At 42.6% G+C, this 22,462-nt stretch overlaps 1 protein-coding gene across 3 annotated transcripts in view; it reads right to left on the bottom strand.

Moving 5' to 3' along the window:
- The window catches only part of KCTD1 (potassium channel tetramerization domain containing 1), a 70,585-nt gene that overhangs the window by 5,262 nt on the left and 42,861 nt on the right, over positions 1-22,462 (bottom strand). For 2 of the 3 annotated variants that reach the window (XM_050891673.1, XM_050891672.1), the window contains exon 3: positions 1,291-1,435. In XM_050891673.1, the coding sequence (XP_050747630.1) occupies positions 1,291-1,435 (145 nt within the window). Of the gene's footprint in view, positions 1-1,290; positions 1,436-19,700; positions 19,881-22,462 lie in introns of those variants that run through there. The other variant, XM_050891671.1, reaches the window with a different exon arrangement.

Here is a 22,462-nt window from a genome sequence, read left to right as displayed (position 1 = left end):
GGGGAACTTGCCAGGAGTTACATTTTTAATTTCAGCGCAGCTACAGTATATTTATGTGTATAAAAGGCTCTGCATATATAATTTCTTAATATTGCATGGAAGGTGGCTTTTCCTTTTCTGTATTTCTGATTACCTTCAGGACAAGTGCCGAGAGCAGCACAAAGCCATGCTAAGGCTTCAAAAGAGGGATATGATGTTTATCGGCTAGTTCCAAACTCCCACGTTATTCAGGTAGATCTACCCTGGTCATGCATGGGAGAAGTAAGTATGCATCTACAGCAGATGATTCAAAGGTTGCTGCAATACAGCTCTTGACTCAACCTCACGCTTATTATGCCCCAAACACCTGAAAATCTGTCTCAGATACGAGGGACAGAAGACTGCACACCAGTGTGAACTGTTCTAACCCTTCCCCATCACCTCTCCTGTTCAATCTGAATTGCTATATTTCCTACGATGAACTAATGGCACAGCCAGCTACATTGATATGCATTCATTAAGTAACGATAAAGATCTGTTCTGATTGCAACCGCTGTCTCCAGCACTCAATTCGCTGACACCACATATACACCCATATACCTACAAGCGGATAAACACAGCAGCACACAGAGTCTGAAGCTCTGCTTCTGTAGGCTAACGTCTAACGTGGTGAACTACCACTAATTTAGTTTGTTATTAAAAAGAAAAAAAGCAGGCTCTTTAATAACATTTAAATAATAAACGTGGAACTATTCATCCCTGACTTCTCTAAAACTCCCAAATTAAACTTGCACTATGCATTCAAGAGTCTGGGGGAAAAAATATTCTATGACTTAATGTTCAAATATTACCATGTGTGCAGTTTATTTTGTCAATACTGTGATTCCCACACCATTCTCTGAATTTCAGCATGGGAGTGGAAGATGGAGCTGCTGCAGTCAGAGGGGAAGCATAAAAGCGGATGAGAGGACAAGTAACCAGCAAAGCTCACGAGCAGTCGGTTCCAGATTGTAACATCCTTTCTGCCTCCATCAGGATCCTACGATATTTAATTTCCCTAGATCAAACATGGCAAGGTTGCCCCATTACACTACAGCCAGGAGGGGAAAATTTAATATTGATGCAACTCTAGGAAAGGCTGACAGATGCCACTTTAGCAACCCCACGCTTACTTTTGCCACATACCTGAAATCAAACACCATACCCAACAAGTCATCGTCGTCCCCCCATCTAGGGCTCTGTTTTGACTACACGCCAGGTACTTGCTTTACCAAGGTACATGCAAAACACCCAAGTCGCTTGAAATCTCACCTTGAAATCATCAGGAATGAGGAGTTTCGATGTCCTTAAAAAATTCAAGATATATCTGAACATCTGCCCATCTCTGTCGATGAAATAATGCTGCTTGAGACTGTCGAGGACAATGGGCTCCGTGCCATCGAAAAGCCGGCCAATTCTGGAGAGGAAAAAAAGAGGCAAGCAGCAGGGTCAGACCGAGCTCGGCTCAGCAGCCACTCAAATGGCCGACGCCGCAAAACCCCCTGTGCTGACTTCACCAAAGCAGCCCTGCGGCTCCGCTTCATAAGAAAAGGGTTGGTTTCAAACCACGATTTAAGCTGGGTGTTTTCCAGCGTGGACTCAGAAACTTTTAAGTAGCACAGCTCTGCTGGGGAGGTGGAGAGGGAAGCAGCTGGGGCAGGAGCCTCTCGCACCAGCCTCGCTGCCCAAATCCGTGTCTCACGATACGAAACCCCTTCGATGATTTTGGACATCTCTCTCAATAGCCCCCATCAGCAGACCCCGTCCCCCCAGATGCACCAACCCCCTTGATTGACTTCATTCTGCTTTCCAGGGCACTGCATGGTGAACCTGATTTAGTTTGGAAATTGCAATTGGGAAATGGGGTTTTTTTGGTTGTTTGCTTGGGTTTTGTTTGTTTTTAAACCCAGTTCATTTTTTGGATGCCATTTACTGCAACCAACACTCAGACAGGCACAACTGAGGGGGCAGCACATTGCGGGAATAAGAAGCCGGGGATACAAAGGTTATAACATTTCAATGTGAGGTAAAGATTTCACAGTAAAAACTGTTTGCGGCAGGTATCAATTAGCACACACTAAAATAATCAGGAAAAAACCCTCAGTTTTGACAGAGACCACCCACCGACCACCAGAACCACACAGCCACCTAGAAAGCCTCTGTCTGCCAACAGTTCTTGCAACATCAACCGCTGGGCGCACACACGTTTTCTACACGCGTGCCCCACAAACCTGCTTTTGTTAGAGCAGCAGGAAGGGCTGAAAACTCTGAAGAAAAACCCCGTCAGAGTAACACGAAATACACATCGTGTTTCTGCACCAGGGCGTTTGCAAAATGCTCTCGACTCACTCGCAATGAAATCAGCAGGAGTAACTGGTAGGTTTGATTTTGTGCGCCTGTTTATATGTCTGCATGTGCAATGTGGAAGTACTTTTTTATTCCTTCCAACACCAGAACTGTAAACAAAACGGTCTCGAAATAGCTCCCTTGTGATACGTCACGCAGACACTCTGCACGAAATACTACCGACAATTTGGGATGCGATTTCAGAGCTTTGTCACAACCTGTTACATTCTGCAATATTCTTCAGATTCTGTGTTTTCATTATTTCAACGAAAAGGCTCATTCGTATGTAGTTTTTGTCCCAATATAACTGATCTGTTTCAGGAACCAGCACAGTAAAACCTCTGCAGGTTACTAAAGAGCATACAACAGCATCACCATACATCAGCACGGAGCTAGGGACCAACAGGCAGTTTTGTTCCCCGATCACACTCAGTTTGTGGCATAGGTAAGGTACAAATCTGTCTTCTCACGAAAAGGATACAGCAAGCAAAACGAACAGTCATGGCACACTATTTTTGTTATAAAAGAAGTGAAGAAACAACCATTCCCCATCACCAGTACAAAAAAAAAAAAAAAAACTGCCAAAAAGTCAGAGGTGATCAGCCCTCCTGGCTGCACGAAGCATCCCAGGCCGAGAGACACCGCCATCCATCAGCCAGCAGAAGGGGATCTCCAGGAAAGGTTCAAGGCAAAAGACAGAAGCGGTTCCCAAAGAGGGGGAGACGGCAGGGCTTGCAGTGGCGTCCCGGGGAACTGCAGAGGGACAGGACTCCAGGTGACCACACGCCACTTCACACCCACAGCCATACGCCCTCCCTTTGAAAATGGCACAGCCATCCCAAATGGAGTTTGAAGTGATGTCTGTGCCCGCAGCAGGGACCTCGGTAGTACAGCCGGTAACAAGCCGTGAACAGAATACAAGTCTCATCTATTCCTTCTCACCAGCCAGGAGAGATGAAGACCAGGGAAGAAATAAAACCCCATTAACCTCAACCGGCCATTTAGACTTCTGTAGGAAATGCCTGAATCAATTCAAGTCGCATGAAATCTGTAACATATAAGGAATTAAACATATTTTGCAAAATGATCAGATACAAAATACTTTTTTCAAAGCCATCCCTTAGAACAATTCAAGCTTTCTTCCTTGGATACTTGTTACTGCCTGCCCTGCTGCTCAAAATTTAAGCTGCGACAGGCCATATAATACAGGTTCTTGTTCACTAGGTGGATGAGCAACATTTATGTCTAATATGGATGCACTCGGCATTTAGAATTAATTTTCCCCTATATTTAAGCATGTTGTCTTGGAATCTATCATGGAATTCACACACAAAACATATTTGGCCAAGTCAGTCATTACTGAAATGTATAATGGTAATTGGTTTCTGCAGCATTTTCCTAGTTCTAAATTACTACTATAATTACATATTTTAAACCTCTAGGCTTTTTGTCTTCATTTTATTAATTGTTTAGGAGAAGAACAAGATAGTATCAGAGGATGGAGCCTCCTGACAAAACCATAATGCTGACAAGAGTGCACAACTATCAGGAGTGCTACCTGGGACCTGAAAGCTGCGGGTCTGGGCTGGAAGAGTTAACAGAAAGCGTTGCCTTAGCGCACTGCTGCTTTGCAACAGCAGAAAAACCCAAGAAATTGCCAAGTCCCAATTCCCCTCACATCCCCCGCCCCCCCCCCCCCCCCCCCCCCCCCCCCCCCCCCCCCCCCCCATCGCTTTGCAATACACAACTGCACTTTCACATGTTAAAACAGCTTTGGAAGGGTAGACCCCCAGCAGAGAAACTTCTGTAAACAAAATTAAAGCCTTTTTCCTTTTCAGATGGAAAAATGTAGATTCTAGCTTCCTTCACATGGCCTGCAGGGAAAGACTTGAGATAATATGGGACCCAAATCTGGTGGCATGGTCGTTCTCCTAAGCTGCATTTGCTATACCCATCAGGAGAGGAGACTGAGCTATGCCAGGATCTGGGGAACAACCAACGCCTTCACCCTCCAGCCTCCCCCTGTACTCCTGGCTTGCTGGAAGCACAGCGGCAAGCTCTCTGCCGTGCCTCGCGTGGCAACTTTTCTATACGATGTGATTTGAGCAACCATCCTCCCTGTCACCCATAGCTCCGCTGTTACTCCTGCTTGGTCTCACACTGCAATTATAAATGCTTAAGAGACATCAATCCGTTGGCATGAGAAGGGACTGTTAAGTCATGTTTATTATAATTTCACTTCTCAAGAAAACCTGGAAGATGTTTTTCCCCATCTCCTTCTTGACAACATTGGCCAATGATTGGCAAAGATAACTTTTTTTTTTTAAATGACAAACACGTAACAGCTGAATGGATTTCCAAACAGGAAAGTGCTTTGAAGGAGGTGTGCAAAATAAGCTGATAATTATATGCAGAATTAGCCAAATATCAAGGGTAAAGGATAAGAAACTGTAGTCCATTTACAAGAAAACGTACTTCTGAAATATTTAATTAAAACCAACAGGCTGGAATTTTCTGTGTATCAGGAAAATTAATGTCCCATGGGTTGAAAGTGTGACCTCCAATGGTAATAATTAATGTCTATGGCTTTAAGTATCATATTCCACTGTCAGAAATTGAATGCTTCAAGGGTTGAAAATATAACCAGTGGAAAACTCATCTCCTGTCAGAGAATTTAGTTTTACTTTAAGGACACAAAACAGGTACATCCACAAGCCTGGTTTTAGTGGGGAGAAAACTGGATATGGAAGAGATCACTGTTTTACTTCCATAAAATACTGTAGGGATCCTTCTCCCCACAGACCAGCACTCCCATAGCAGCGTTTCTAGACCAAAAAGCTAGCACAGGAAGATGACATTGCTTATAGAATTTTTCAAATTCTTCAGAAACAAGTCCTGTTTGTCAAGTATAAAAATATACTCAGTCTGCAGCAAAACTGTATACATAGTGTAAGTGTTTATAACCTTGCTCTCTCTGTGTATATTTATTTATATAACTATACACATAAAGAGAAAGTCTTCCCTTTAGTATATTTTGCCTCAGTTAAGAATTTGGGAAAGCAGCAATAATTAGGAATGAGATGGCCAATATTAATTAAACAAGTCAACTATTGCACAACTTTCTTAACACTAAGAAAAAGGACACGGTTCTGCAGATTGTTTTAGTGGCTCCAGTGGACAGAGCTAAAATTCTTCCCTTTGGTAATCAAAGGGATACAAGGAACATGGAAAAGCTGCAAGCCTTGATGTTTGCAAACATGCAGAATATTGCCTTACTTTCAAAGTAAGGTAGAAATAAATCTTTTTTTTTCTCTGAGAAAATACAGATTCCTTATTATTGAATATATTCAGTATGTTATTTCCCATATTATCATCTTTATCAGAGGACACTACGAACTCAAAACTAACTGAAAATCTTTTGCAATAAACTATTTTCAACAGTTCTAAGCTGTTAGCTTTCCCTGCTCTCTGTGTCTTTCTCAGAACAACAAAAAGGGAGGAAAATTCCTGCTGTGAAGCCCTTTTAATAACCCAGCAGAGGGAACTGTGCAGCAGGAGGAGCATCGGCGATGCCCTGGCACCCGCAATCCCATGCTAACGGCGAGACAAGTAACTGCCTGGGACTCCATCGAGGTCGGATATTCAGTGGCTGGCAAGGGGCAAAGCACTCATGAAAACACATCTCTCTCCCTCCAATAATGAATTACATGGCAAAGAAAAAGTATTTTAGTTGAAATCTTACTCACCTGCTTGGAGCCACTGTGGCAAAGTGAGTAGGGTTTTGGCCTTTAAAGGGATAAGTGAATGCAAGTTTTACTATCACATCATTATATTTATGTGGCTAATGGGAACGCTTATTTAACACTCTGGGGTGTGTGGAGAGTGAGCTGGAATAGGCTTTTACTTCTTTTTTTTTTTTCCTCTGTGACTTTTTAGTCCACATTGTCCTTATTAATTTCTTTTCATTTTCTTTTACTAAATTGCTCAAAGGCAATTTGCATAAGAGCCCATTATAAATTAGATCTGTTTAATGGTATGCTCATCTCATGGCTATTTAATTTTACTTCCTCGTATGTCTAAATTATCTAATTTTGCACTGTCCCCTAGAAGCTAGTACATTTGAAGAGGTACCCACGCCAGTGAGAAATGTTATCCTACCCAACTGGAGAATGACAAGGTTTCTATTCTTTTTTCAGATGACCACTTTAACAGTAACAACCTGCTTTTCTTTTTTGAATATCTCACGTCATTTGGATCCACAGCGACTGAATACCTAGCAATCTTTATAACTCTGCATAACAAAAGCTGGCTCATAAACATGATGTAACAGAATACATTTGCAATTTTCAGGAACATATATTATGAAAACCGCATTTTAACCAAATACCCTATTGTAATCTCTTGCTCTCAGTGCTATTATAATTTGTTCTTATCTCTTCCTCCTTACATTTAATTTAAGGTTTCATGTCCATGAGTCTCAGGAATTCCTTGGCACAGACAGTTCCTACATTATCAGAAGAGGCATGAATACAATGATTATAAAGCAAAGGTAACAGGGGAAAAATGTATTAAAACCTAAAATCTCGTTAAACCTTCTACAGAAAAGGTATTTAAATAGGAGCCAAAATGACAGAGCAAGAAGGATGTATGGGAGGAGGTATTAAAACACCAATTCTTATGAGATTTAAAAGAAAATGTTACATGGCATTTTAAAGAACAGATAAATCCCAGATACTGAGTAGAAGGATGTCAAGCCTTTGTGGAAATATTTGCTAAAGTTTAAAAAACTGAATCATTTACATGGAGAACATTTCAAACATCTTAAGATTGTTATTCAAGCACGGAAGCGAAAGAAAAGGTAAGGGCAAACTCAGAGGGCTAATAAAACATTTGTAAGAAATTGAGACAGACAAGAAGTGGTGAATAGTCTTAAATGCAGAGTAAAGCATGTGAGGAACAGATGGGAAGGATCTGAAATGATGAGTGAGGTCGTATCGTCAGGGAATGCATCAGAGAAAAAAAAAAAAAAACAACAAAGTGTGGGATTTGCTATAACCTGCCTGATCAGAGGCAGCACCAGGAGCAGAGATGAAAGTAAATCAGACATATTACAAATGAACTAATAGTCATTGGATCTAACCCACATGGACAAACTGACACATTAACTGGAAAAGAATAAATTGCACAACACCGTGTAGTCATGTTGCAGGAATGCTACTTACACGAGAGCGAACTACGGCTTTCTACGCCGCAGATGAGCGTGGAGATGATGAGACATGTAACTAAATGACAGCTGAACAAGAGAGGATATGTGGGTCACAGGAAACATGGGGGTGAATTAAAAAATGGATGGCTAAGGCTCCAGAAGTCAGTAGCAACACCTTAATCTCTGTTTGCCTGAAAAGGACGTTTTTCCAAGAAAAATTAAAACCTGTATTTTCCGCACTGAACAGGTGATCTAGCTACCTAGGAGATTCACACCAGAAGTAATAATTACGAAATAGAGCTAATACAGTAACTCCCCCAATGTACACAACATACTGGTTGACAGCCTTACGGTGGGTGCAGGGTGCCTGAATGTCCAACAGAAGTAGGCCAAAAACCATAGGCTCTGTCACAGCCTTCTCCCGGGATGTTCACACCCCCATTCCCAAACTCAGGACCATCATCCACCCAGACCCAAATGGCACTTGTAGAAACGCTGACATTTTAGAAAAGAAAGGAATAAATAGTTGGGATGAGATGTCAAGAGCTGGTGACTCACGGCCAGAAAACTGTATGTGTGGGCACGTGGAAACCATCTCCCACATCGCACAATGGCAGCAAGGGTGAGGCCAGGAGAGCGCTATCCCCAGACTGCGGATGATGGGCCAGGGAGTTTCTGTTTACCATGTATCTTCTCTCTCTGCTCTGGTATACCAAAGAGATACAGACAGATAAGAGGAACAGGCTGCAACCCAAATCTGCATCTTTTCACACAAGGCTGGGCAGGTAAGCGTTTTAAAAGCAATTTCAATACCATGGCAGCCAAATCTCCTGAACCTCTAGGTTGCGTTACAGGCTTCAGATGTGGCTGAGAGGGGTCTGTCCTCTGCTCTCCAGCTGTTCCCCCACCCCAAACCAGGATCCTCATCCCCACAATCCCCATCACTTTTGACAAAGTGAGGTTCCTCCATCTGACAGACACTGAAGTTGCTGACACTTCCCAAGACGTCATGTCTGTCCCTGACCCTCACAGTTTTGCTCGTCTCCAGACACCAAGCACTCCCTCAAGCTCCTTTGCTACCATACAGACCCATCTCCAGAATACTTAAGTCTTGCAATCCCAAAATAGGCTGTTCCCTCAGCCAAACCACTATCTACAGAGTGGTACCACAGCCCCTCTCTTCCTCTAGGACCCTGAGACACCCCTCCGACCGGCCGGCTCTCTGATCAACCCACCCCGCATGCCAAGTCAAGGAGACTCGGAGCAGGGGAGGAGGCTGCAGATACCTGCCGCTGTCCCTCTCATCACGAGAGGCGTTGTGCTTCAGCCGTTTGTGAGGACATCAGGCAATGGGCAGCTACGCACCGTGGCTCACCTGCACGCCCGCTGCTCCATAGCCGCAGCTTGACCACCGGGATTTTACACTTTAAAATGCCATCTCTCCTTGCTCTTTTTTTTCAGGCTCGCTCACGCACTGGATATACTGAAGAGCAGACTGCAAGCCTTTAAGCCCCACATCTCCTACACTCTTTGGTATCTTGCAAATAAGTCCTTAAAAACTTTTTAGTTTTCCAGAGCATATCAAAACCACTTTTCCTAAAATCATTTAAACCAATGAAATGTTAAATCAATTATTCATGCAAATACTTTTTCCATCTCTGTTTTTTGTAACCAAGTTTTCTTGGCAATGATAACATTTCACAGAAAAATTAACAAATATTCTCTTTGCTTGCCAAGATAATTTTACTAAGCTTGAATCCGATTTCATTGAGGTACGTTATTTATGTTTTATCTTGAGGGAAGCTGCCTATTAAGTTAGTAGCAACCGTGTCCTTTTGCTTATGATACGGTTATTACCAAGTTATCAGGAGTACCTTTAAGTTATTAGGGTGCAATGGCAAATTAAGTACTTTGCGTCATAATTAGCTAATAACTTTTGAATTATATTTTAATCATGTTAAAGATGGTCAGGTTTGCTGTGAGTACAGATAATGGAGGATAGGAGCAGAACCAGAGTGTTTATCATTCAATACCAAAAGCCAGAAAGCAGCTAAACTGGTGGATGCACAACATCCCAAAGGCCACGATAATCTATATATTCAGAACACTGAACCCCTTTGCAGGCAGCAATGTAAAAAAGTAGAACTTGTGTCTTGGGATCATGTTTAAGTAAAAAGCAAAAATATACTAGCTCCAGCCCACTCTCCTTTGAGCCTGTCAATTTTTCTTGAAAAAGACATGTTAGCAATACCCATCTTCAAATCCCTATCAATAAACCTGTAAATGCAGATTTCACAAAGAGAGAACACTGTTAAAGCAACTCAGAAAAAGCTACCAGAGCCATTTCCCTTTCAAAAATCTGGATGTTGAAAAAACCCCAAACAACCAACAAAAAAACCCTTCTCAGAATGGGGGAAATTCTTTGACGTATTCCTTTGTACATCAAGTTTGCCCCTCAGCTTTCATGAATTTTATTCAAACCACTACTAGCTCTGAGTATTTCCTCTGTACCCTCGGGAAGACTCAGCATCAAAATTCCACGTACTAATCACTGGAAATCAGGAAACACTCTGAGATTCTACATGAAATCCCTTAGAAAAGTAGCAGCAAAATGAGTTCTGGATCCAAAACCAACAGATACCCCAGTTAAGCACACATATGCTATGTAAGAAGTGCTATGGTATCGCTAACTCTGCCCCTTTCCAGGACGTTACTTGAGGAACCAGGCATCACGCTTCATATGCCTGGAGCCTGTGCCCCTATAAATGACAATCATTGCAATGAAACCATAACGAATCAAGCTTTCCAAGATCTTCACAACTCTGACTACTTGGCCAGAAATCCTGTCAATGTTGTTTTGTTAACTGCTGCCTCCCCTGAGAGAAAGGACAACACGTTTCCATAGGCAGGACAAGAACACACTTGCCCTTCCCTTTGCAAGAGCTGCACAAACTCCTCCTGCATTGCAGCCCATAAAGGCAAGAAATAGTACAACTAACCTCTGCGTGCTGTACTGGGGATCCTACAGGGACTGCTTCTCAAGAGAGAAAGAGGCCACTTCTACATCAAAGCCTAAGTAAAAGCTTCTCATTAATGAATAAAATTCAGAAACTGCTTCTAAAACCTTTAGCTGTCAACTATGGTGAGCCTGTGTCCCCAGAAAACACCGTCCTCCAGAGCCCAGAATAGAATAAAGTATTCCCAAACATCCTCGCTCCTCTGCTCTCAAATACCCGTGAAAGTCACTTGCAAAGTTCGTAACATCCTTCTCAAGTGCAGTTCACGCAGAGGACAATTTGCTACTGGTAGCTTGTGCAGCAGAAGCCTGTAAAACAGATTAACAGGTTTCAACCCTGCTGCTGAACTTGGGCTCGGACTGTCACAAGACAAATTTGCCAGGGAAGGTGGAAAGGATGTTCAGCCTGCTTTTTTAAAGCCCTACAAGAATAGACAAAGGAAAAAAACACATATATAAAGAACGTTATTAAGGTAGTCAAAACAAGCTTCACAAGTTAAGATATGTCAGATATTAGAGATGCTCCTGCAACTTTCATTTGCAAACCTTCCTCTGCATGAAACACTTCAGAGTTGGTCTTTATTGACCTACTGTTTTCCCACAGCACCCTCAATTCAGCACGCAAGCTGGGAATAAGCCAGGGTTGTACAGTCTACCAGACTGTTGCCCACGGGACCCCTGCTTCATCTGTTGGAGGAGCAGGAGAAGGTCTAATGGATGAGGAAGGGTTTGCAGGAAGGGAACACAGGTAAGGCAGATGGGGGCTGCCCTGGAGAAATGAGCTCTGTCCAAGCGTGTGCCAGATTTCCTGCGCGATGCTACCACTAAGCATGCCTGCCTTATTTTATTGAGCTCCTTTGAGTGAACCAAGAAGGTACTAGACTAAGGAATGCTGCAAAGAAAGCATGCAAGAATGACTCTTCAGAACAGGACTCGAATAATACGCAGAAAATACAGCCCAAGGACACATGCTGAACTGAGGAGGAACAGGAGATGCTGATGACCTGTTTAGTAATTAAGCACCACATTTCTCTGTGCACAACACCAGGCAATCATGTATTAGAGATGGTATTACTACACATACACCATGAAGATGACAAACTAAGGTTGCCTGGGCTGCCCTAATAACGTTCTTTTCCTACAAAGCCGACTTTATCGCAACGAGAGAAGCTGCAAGGCCAGCTACACAATAACACATTTATTATACTTTCTCAAACATTTGTGTTTTGCTTTACTACTTAGTTCACCTGCTCACAGATTCCTCCACCTAGACTGAAAATGGTACTTCCAGGCTAACATCCTAGATTATAAATTCTTTGAGAAAGGCAATCCAGATAGCATGAGAGTACACACAACAGAGGCAACGAAGATGTGGGTATTACGAGCACAGAATTTAGTATGAGAAACACAGGTCTGTACACTGCTCTTCTTTTGATTAACTCTAACTTACATACATTACAATTACATTGCTGTGATTCCTAGTGTGGACACACAAATGTGCCTACATAGAGAGACATGTTTATACCCGTATAACTCATTGCCATACATTTACATGTTTAACTGCTGCCATGCTAGACGTTGAAATGATTTAAGCATTTCAGTAACTAGGAAAATCACACCATTAACCAAATCAGTTCATACAAAACCTGTGCGTTAATCAGTCAAGAGGACAGGAAAGTCCACCTAAAACAGCTTAGACAGTGGCTCTGAGCAATAAATAATGCTTAATGCATAGGTTAGAAATGCCAAAGCCACACCTGCACATTCTGCTGGTGGTGCGGGTGATAAAAAACACACAGATAACATTATTTCCATTGACAAACTTTACATATACAAAACAGTGGCTTTATTGTTTATTAAATTAGATGCTGTCATGGTGTAATCATCCCTGCAGCCATACCAAACCCAACAGTATGTCAGATGTATTTCTGTGGAGGAGGTAGAGAGAGAAAAAGGAAGAGAACTGAGATACAGTACAGAAGCAATATAGCCCCATAAATAGCGGCGTAAGGAATAATTAATCCACGTATGTGAAAACAGACACTATAATTGCAGCCAGTGAAATCCTCAAAAATACCACATGACAAAACTAAATGTTACATCATGGTGCCTTTAATACACAACAGCCAGGATGTGATTCAGCTGCCTAAATACAGGTGTCTGGTGCCACTCGAGATGCTCTAGGGCATCTCCGGGACTCCCGAAGGGCTGGGGGATGGCACAGGGACACTACTGCAGACTCGTGCTTTCCTGGAGCAGCCACAGGAGTCCAGGCAGGAACTGTGCACAGGCACTAGCTGCCCGTGTTAAAGCGAGTGTATCCCACTCACAAAATGACCAGAAACTAACTGTACTGAAACCCGTACATTAAGCAAAGTCTAACACTATTCTTCCTAGATACTCATTTCAATAGAAAATCAGGCTTTATTAAATAAAAAATAACAAATTTATATGATATGAAATTGTGAGCAATAGTTTGTAGTGCTCCTAAAATGTGTTGGAATTTGTAACATTTTTAATTTAAGCGCTATTTTACCCTGCAATTCAGGTTACCCTCACACAGAGGAGCTGACTGTTCTTAGCTTCTTCCTGAAATGCAGCTTCACCAGAGGAAATACAGAAGAGTGCCATCCGAAGTCGTATTATACTGCAAGTGTGTTGGGATCCCCATTTCCTAAACGCAGGCAGTCAGCCTGAAGTATTTTAGCAGGGTGTTGAAGTGAGCTGACTCTAGGATCGAGCTACAGCCAATGGACAGACACAGACACCTATGGAAGGCAGCCCAGCCCACCTACACGGGACTGGATCTCATTCCACGTGCGCCTCGTGCACTGCTGCACTGGTGATCATGCAGCTGAAAAATTACGACAGCTCTGTCGTGTAGCAACTAATAAATTCCGAATGCAGGCAAACAAGTGGGAAACGACCTGTGGAGAAACAGTCAAATAAGCGTAACTCCATCAGTCTGGAGGATTTACAATAGTGAGGATATGTATCTTACATCTGTTGTGATCTTGCTGGTAGAAACCAGCACAACCCAACAGCCAAAATTTCCCTGTGGCAATTCCAGGCTGCTAATAAACAAGAAGTTGCCTACCAAGCTGAGCACTGCTTTTAAACTAGCAGAAAGATGTTGATCATGGAGCAGCCTACTGATTTAGTTCGTACATTTTCATTATTTCATTCACTTAACTTTGAAGCCTTTCTCTAAAAAGACAGAATCAAATTTAACTACACTTGGATTAAAAAAAGGAGGGGAAAAAAGCACCATTGCCTAAGGGTCTTTCCGTAATGCGTTTGCCCTTGTCCCCAGACACTGGTACCACTGCACAACTCTCATATCAATAGATTAAGTTGCAGATTGCACTAATACTGCAAAAAAACCAATCAACAACCAACACAGGTATGTATACCAAAAGGCTATGGACTCCCTTACCAACAAGAAGGAAAAAAGCTAACAATTTAGTGAGAAAAATCCTGAATTTCAAAACTACAGTTTTTTAGAATAGTACAATTTCCAATATAGGCATTTTCAGGGACAGAAAACTGTTTCAAAAAGTTCTCCTCCTCTTTGCGGGTGCTGAAAAAACAACATGTTACAACAACCTCGCATTACCCCCTCCACTTGTGTAGCTACTTAATACTGATACTTTTTACTCTATATCTGAATGTAATAAAATTTTAATTTAGCAGAAATCCAGGTGTTTTGGTAGATTTCTGATTTTTTTTTTTTCTTGCATCACCACAAGGCATAGATATAATTGTTTTCTACTATCTCTACAGGAGATCTACAGAACCACATTATTGAAAGGTGCAGAAGCCTGAAAATAGTTTGGGATAATCAAGAGCTGCTCTGTTTCATCAAAGCCCCACCTCTCCAGAAGCCACCGGTGTTAAAACAGTTTGGGGCTATGGGATGATTCTGATTATTTTCCATTACCTTCCTAAAAACCTACTTTTTTAGAATCTAGAGGCAGGCAGAAGCTAATTAGCACAATGAAAGGAAGGAGTCTGGAGAAAGATAATGTCTTCAACCAACCAACTCTGACTATGTAGCTAGACCACCAAATATATTCTCTTGCTAACCACCACATGCACGAAAGTCTGTATTTATTTGCATTAACCAAGCAGTCCCGTGATGGAAACCTACAGTGCAGTCCTTGGCCACTCACTTTTGCACAGCTTTTCTTCCCCCGGTGTATACCACAAGATGCCTACCAAAAAAAAAAAAAAAAAAAAAAAAAATCACAGGAGGCGATATGGACCCGGGTACCCAGTTGTGAAGCAGAAGACAGAACCTGCTACTGAGCACCAGCTTCACGATGGGTTTTAAAAGGAGGGAGAAGGCACCTGAGGTCAGATTGGGTTCTCGGATATTACCACTGATATTGCAGCGATACAGTCAATAGAAAAGCAGCAAGACGACTGAGATTTGCTTGCAGCTGCCCCTGTCAGATGCTTGCGCCAAGCCTCACTGCTCATCAGCTGCGCCCATAAACCCCACTCCATCCCTGCATCCAGCAGCCCACCCAGAGCTCCAGCTGCAGTGGGCAGCAGCGGCGCAAGCACACAAGTGATCTTTGCTGCCTCTAGTTGCCACCAGCCGCTACCTACCTGCTTTGATGTTAAAAGACCTCTGGCAGGGATATGCCCCAGGGATTTACACTGCTGGAAGGAAGGAGTCTGCCACATCTACACAAAGGCAGTTAGCGACGGCTTTGCAGGGATCAGTGAGAAGTGTTGACTAAGGCTTGAGCCTCACAATGGACTGTCAAAAGGAAGGGGTATTTCTCCACTGTGCTTCAAGGGCTGGCTGACCTTCGTGGAAAATCCTCTGCTAAACAATACTGAGGGGTACAGAAACAGCCAGTGTATGACTGCAGATAGCAGCTCAGGCTTCTTTGCAGGATCAAAGTCAGACAAGACATGTTTCCTCCTTAGAGTCTGTGAACACAGGCAAAATTAAATTCCACATCTAATTTTGGGAACACATCACTGGCTTATTACTTATTATCACTGGACACTTAGACAAGACAAAGAAGGGGTTTCACTTCAACCTCTGAAGCAGGGAAAGCTAGCAGCTACTGGCTGAACCGTGTGGAGTCACTTCTTACCAGGGGACCGGCTCTCCCCTGCACCACCCACCCTCCCACCCCGCTCCCTCACCGCCGCAAGTGTTTTGTTACTACGGCAGAATAATATTAGGACAGCGATGAGGAAAATAAACTCCCTCTGCTATGATGGATGTGCCCTCATTTCAGACGTACATTTAGTCAGCAATGTGCTACAACAAACTTGACCTTTATCAGGACTAGATTTCACTGACACTGGTTTTTCTGGGACCTCACCCCATTTATTTTCTTCTGTCTGCAGCCTCTGCAATTTCCAGCTGATAAAGCTTTCATCACCTTTCCCAGCGGAAGCACGCTGCAAAGAAAAATATTCAGGCATGCAAGGCCAAGGGACAGAGTTCTTCCTGTGGTCCTTCACAGCAGGAGAAAGGGCCCTTGGAAGAAATACTCCCGGAGGAGCCGCAGCCAAGCTGTCCCGATGGGGAACAGCCTGGCATGCCCCAGCAGAGCTTCTGCAGGCTCGGGGACAGGCTTGAAGAACAACGTGACTAATTTTTCTTCTTTGAATGAGAACTGCACTACCGGCTTTATGCTTTTTGCATGGTAGAGAAGCCTATTATATGTGCTGCTTCACTCCTAGTGCCCTTCATGTTTGTCATGTTTTCAGGACCTCATTAATAAAGAGAAGGAAGGAGGACTCACACCTCTGATTTAGCTACTTAGCATTTTAATAGGAAATAAAGTGACCCACATGGAGGCTAAATGCAATTGAAAGTCACAGCCCCACCAGCTGTTTCTATTTTCAAACCAATGCTTTGTGCCTTGTAATGATACCAAACAATGACTTCCAATAGCATCCTTTTCACCCTTCCTTTTGTTGAGCCTACCAAAGAGAGAAGCATGAAACATACCTGATTAGGGCTTTTATTTCTACTTCCCAAGCGGGGAATTAAACGCTCACCTGGAACCAGACCTCTGCGGTCCAGAGAGCAGCATCCATTCAGTTTCAGAGAGCTACACCATTAATCCAAAGCAGAAGTGGGAAAGCGCAATTGCAGCTCTGCTGATGAGTTTATCAGGGTTAGCTACTAAGCAAGAAAAGGCTGGTATGAAAGGCATGGCCCAAGGCCCAGCTTTATGAGACAGCAATATTAGAAACTGGGAAAATGAGAATGCCTGAAAAAAAGCGGAGCCTCCAAATACGCTTTAGCTACAGAAAAGTAGCAGTTTTTCTCCTCTCCCTTTCCTGTGAGTTAGGTCTTCTGCAGGGGAAATACAAGCAGGGAGGCATCTTTCCTGCCACCATTCCCCCAGCTTACATCTTCCCAGAATAACGTTTACCACCACTTCCCTACTCGTGTATCTCCTTTGCACCGAAAAGGCGGATGCCATCACAGGGCTTTCCTCTCCGGCAGCATGACGGAGCCAGCGTGACTCCCTACGGCATTACTGCAGCCGGGCTGGAAACTGCCATGAGCAGGGGTATGGCACAACACCTTTGTCAGGTTTTGGAAGGCTAGAAGGAAGATTAACATTCAGGGAAGCTTATTGACAGGAGAAGCTAGTAAAGTAAAATTAAACCTTGATATTCTGCAAAGGATGAGGACATTGGTTTTGAGAATGTTAGCAAGACATGAGAAAAACCTATTTAAAAGTCAGGCACTGACATATCAGGAGGCAATCATGATGGGCAGCAAAATGTTTGGAAAAACTAGACGAGGAAAATAAACACAGTCTACAGGTTTGAAAAGTATACATGCTAACTGTCTGCTTTTCATATGCTTGATGGTGACTTCAGTCATATGCAGCTGTATCCACAGCACTCAGAGAACAAGCAAATCATCTTATTGTTTCAAACAGAACATGAGCAGTTTCATGTGACAAGCTCCAAGTATGAAATTAAAAAAAATACATTTTTCTAAAACTCTGAAATTATACTGCTAGTAAACTAGAATTTAACAGTAAAAGTGAACAAACAATAGCTTTTGAGGCTGGAGAAATTACCATCATGGTGTTATCTAATCTCTCCCCAGAAGTCAAGAACTATGACTAAACCCTTCCAACACAGACATAGCCTGAAATTCTATGTCAGAAGTATGTCCAATTGCATTTGGCAATCCTTAGTCAAGACAGAGGCTGACTATAATTGGATGAATATTTGAAGTGCTTCATTATTCATGTAGGAAGGCTAGGTAAAAAGTGTTTTGTAGTCCCAAGACACTGGAGGGTGTGTGTTATTGGGTAATAACAAATTAGGAATGTTGACAGCACTCTGCCTTTAGGATCACCCTGGCCAATAAAGCATCTGCGTGTATGTTGTTGTGCAAATGCACACACCCACTGCCTACTGCTCAGTTTATTTAAGCAAACCTTTCACCAGAGGAAATGGAGGACACCCCAAAGGATGTGCGTTTGACAACTCAGTTGCATTCAAAAACACTGCTTCTTCATTCTTGCCTTTGCCCCTCCAAAAATACATTTTTTTCAATAGCACTTCTGAATTATTGATACTACTGGTTATTGGAAACAAATCTGATTTCTTCTCTGTTTTATTGCATATAATCTACCAAGAGCAACATCCTTATTATTTGCAGTAAGGAAACACCAACAGCAGAAGATCAGCTCCTAACCACATAATCTGGTAAAGAACACCACTATGCCATTAAGTAAATACTGCAAACTCAGAACAACAGAAATCAAAGGTCTTCCTTTCATGCTAGTCTAAGAAAAACATACAAATTTTTAGTACAGGCATGCAAAAGATTTAAAAAACTTCAGTGTTTAAAAACTAACAGTTCTGACACTTGCTCACAAGAACCAGAAAGTCAACACCAATTCAGCTCATGATAGAGCAGTCCAACCCTTTCACTACCTGCCAAAACAAGGCTAGAATGCATTGATGGTACAAACACCGATTTTTCTTTCCTCCTTTATTTTCTTTATCATTGTAATGCAAAAAACCCCTGAAAGTTTGTATTCTGATCGAAAGCAAAGCAATTTTGTACGAGATGCCCAACAAGGCTTTCATACCTACAAAAGAAACATTCAAAACTTTTCCTGAATGATTTGCTTGTTTCAAACATGTAAAATATGAATTCAATTTGTTATAAGGAGGAACATATCAGTTTTTCTGCAGCTCTCATTTTCTGGCTTGTACCATATTTAGCCTGTCCTGTGGCACAGAGTACAGCAGCATTTTCTCTGAAATCCCCTGAACACCACCTCACCCTCTCCCCCATGTATCACAGATGATGATGTTTTGATGAAGCATCACGCAGAGGCCCTCAAGATAATGGATTCAATGGGATACACTTAAAAGATCATTTTTCTCTTTTGTATTGACTGCTTGCGCTGCTCTAAGACAGGAAGGGCTTTCATTTTTTATGTAAGCTGTAAGACCCCGAGGGCCCTCTAAACTGTTTAAGAGGGATCAATTTTCAGATGGGTAGAAGGGGCCCGGCAGACCTTCACAGTTTGGAACGCCTTCTTCCCCTCGGATCGCCGACAAGTTTGGGCAAACCTAAAACCAGCTCCCAGCTGAGCTGCTCTCTGGCATGGCAGCGCTTCCTACTGTTTAGGATTTGTGGTTAGCATTCGCACAGAACTATAATTTATAGTATGCACACAGGGAACAAAATAAGAAAAAAAAAAGGTTCGCAGAAGCAAAATAATCACTACTGCTGATGGAGATAAACAGCAACAGAGCTGCTAAGCAAAGCAGTCCTTGGCACTGGTGTAGCGGCAGGAAACCATTACCCCGTGACAAGGGTTTAATACACTGACATTGTTGCAATTACATCCAGGCAACCTAACAAAACAAATTCATTGTATGGCAGAAAATATTTCCAATTCAACATTGCAACATTTATTTTTTAATTACAGCACAAAGAAGACTTTTGGGGTGTGGAAGGACGTAATCCATCATTTGCTCTGAAGTGACACACTTATGGCAAATGCTGTGTATTACAACTTTCTATGCCACAATAAGTAACTACAAGCAGTTTCTTAGGCAAGGAATGCAAAGGGTTTGGGTGTGGTCCTGGGAGATGCTGCTTATCCCTCCATCTCCCTCCGTGTCAGCGGGAGCCGAAGGCAAGCCACATGTTGCTGCACTGGGACTTCAATCACTCCTCCTGTTTCACGCGTGTGTCACGCAGCTTGTGACAGCTCTCTACCTGCAACGCCCCTCATATGAAAAGAGTTTTTACTGTTCAAATATGGCCTGCGCGAGAACACAAATACAATTTTTAATTAAAAGGAATGGTATTTTAACAGGTCACTTAAAGAACAATTATGTCTACCATTTGACTGACAGGCATGTCACATTTTAACATGAAAACCCCACTGGGTCTAAGAGGTAGAATTAATCTTTATAAATTGATGAACTGCTGAAGTATACCCCATTGCATTTAACACTGCTATGCTCAACCATCTCATCTTATGAACAAAACCCCTGCATCTTTCTATTACTCTCCCCTTTCACCTTTTTTCATCCTTCACAAACAGAAAGTTTTTGATTCACAGAAACTGAATTGCCAGTGTTGCTCTCCTTCACCGAGTGCCTGTTCTGCAAAACGCAGCAGTGTGTAGAAATAGAAAAGATAGGTCTTCAGTAATTAGCTTGGGTACCAGACGCGGCACAGCTGAGTTAGCTGGAAGCAGGATAAACGAGTCCAGGTGGAGCGTTGTGCTATATTGCTTTGAGCACCTGAGCTAGCCCAAGTGTCTACGCACATGGCACTGCACAGTGGAAGGACTGGGTGGGAAGGTTACCGTGAGACCACTGCTTTCCTAAAAGGTGTGCCCCTACAAAGCATGCCACAAGAAGTAGCTACAAGCTCAGCTTAAATGCTTTCAAACTGTTGCAGGAGCCCCTCGGTTCTCTGAAGCAGGCAGAAAGTGCCTTGAAAGTGCCTAGAAAACTGTCCAAATGAGGTGTAGAGACAACTGTACTGGAAGACTCCTACAGATCCAAGCTAATGTAACACATTACAGTTGGAAATAGTTTATTTTTATTACCGATTCAAAGACTCAACGAAAGAGATCAATATCAATGAGTCTCAGAGCATCCTTCCAATGGATGTCACTAAGTGTGAAAGCATCATCTGTGATACCTATAAAATATGCTGGCTGCTTAAGTACTCAAAGAAAGCTCACCATTAACAAGAGCCAGAAAACCAAGGATGTGTGGGGAGAAAGGGACAAGCAAGCAAGCAATGTGCCTTGATTAGGTCAGGTAAAGATCACTTGTGACCTTTGTGAGCTCTGACTCCTTCCAACAGAGAGAGAAAAGTGTAGATGAAAAAGAAATTAAGACAAAGCAACGAGGGAATTCAGATGATAGAAGTAGAGTCGATGCTCAGAGCAGAATGGGGACAGAAAAAAGATATTGAAGGGCAGGAGTCAGAGATAGCAACATCCTGAGAGCTGTAGACTAAGGGGAAAGAAAGTTGAGAACAAATGACGAAGGAGAAATAAAGCTTGCCAGATGACAGTTTTCTGGTTATGACATGACCACATTTGAATAAACGGCAAACCAGTTAAGTTAGAGGACACGTCCACATAACAGGAACTGGTGATGCTCCCCTGCCCAACACAGCATTTATGCGTTATTTGCATTAAAACAAGTGCAGATAACCATTGGGTCCTAAGCAGTTTTCACCATTTCCTATGCAACCTTTGCAAATACATCCCCAAATGGCAAACAGACTTGTATATGTGAAACCCAGCCAAAAGGTTGATCATTACCAGAAAGAAGACAGAAATTGGAATCTATATCCTAAAGCTCCAAACACACCCAAGAGGTGGCCGGGTGTTGACGTTAAAACTGGAAGCCAAATGTTTACTTCTGCAATTATGTATGTACTAGATGCCAATTTGCTTAGCAACTACATTGCAATTTATGAAAGACCAATGAAGTACAAACAGTTCATGCGGGAGCAGGATGAGAACCTAGTGCTAACATACAGAGGTTCCTGAGTGCAAGGACTGAGTACAGCAAAAGGCAAAACAAACCACTGAACCTCAAGACTATGGTTCAAACCCAGACCCTACCAGAAATGAACGATAAGCAGAATACTTCAGTGCTACCTCAGTTTTTAATGGGCTTTTTCTTATCAGACCAGCAAGACCCATAGACTCAGCACTCCTTTTTTCCTTCCCGAGTATTTTCTTGGTCAGTTAGAATGAGAAATACTGCTTGGGTGCCTTCAGCCTAGTTTATGAAGCCGTGCTACTGGGTAGAAAAGTGCAAACACTACAACAAACTGTTCCTCACTGACAAATTTCCATCCACGGAGCTGATACCAAACAGCCTTTGCAATGAAAGGATTTCTCAGAGCGCAGACCCTTCAACTAGTTATTGACAACCTCCCCTCTCCCTGACTTACAGGTTGATCCAATCCATACAACCTCACACAAGCCTACTGGGAAAGGGATCTATGAGCCATACTGACAATATGGATATGGATTTTCTTCTTTCCCCTCAAGAAAAATGTTTGTTACTTCAGAGGACTACTAGCCTCAGAAATAAGGAGGTGAAGCCTTTAGGTTTGTAACACTCCTGAATGCCGAAATTTATTCCCCTCAATATTTCCATCCATACTGTCATACCCATGCAGCCACAGTTAAGCATGGCGTGAACCCCTGCGATATAAAGTCTGCACATCTACTTTCTCTGGGTCTGTGTATATGCAAAGACTACTCTAACAATCCACGATCTTGGTTTTGCTGTCATTTTACGCATTTGAGTGCAAAAGCATTGAACAAGTAGAAAACACTGCTTTTTATCCTCCAAATAAATAA

The sequence above is a fragment of the Gymnogyps californianus genome, chromosome 2, assembly GCF_018139145.2.
Source record: "Gymnogyps californianus isolate 813 chromosome 2, ASM1813914v2, whole genome shotgun sequence".
Classification (NCBI taxonomy): Eukaryota; Metazoa; Chordata; class Aves; order Accipitriformes; family Cathartidae; genus Gymnogyps; species Gymnogyps californianus.
The sequence above is the reverse complement of the archived record's forward strand: the minus strand, read 5'-3'. Positions and strand labels throughout refer to the sequence as shown.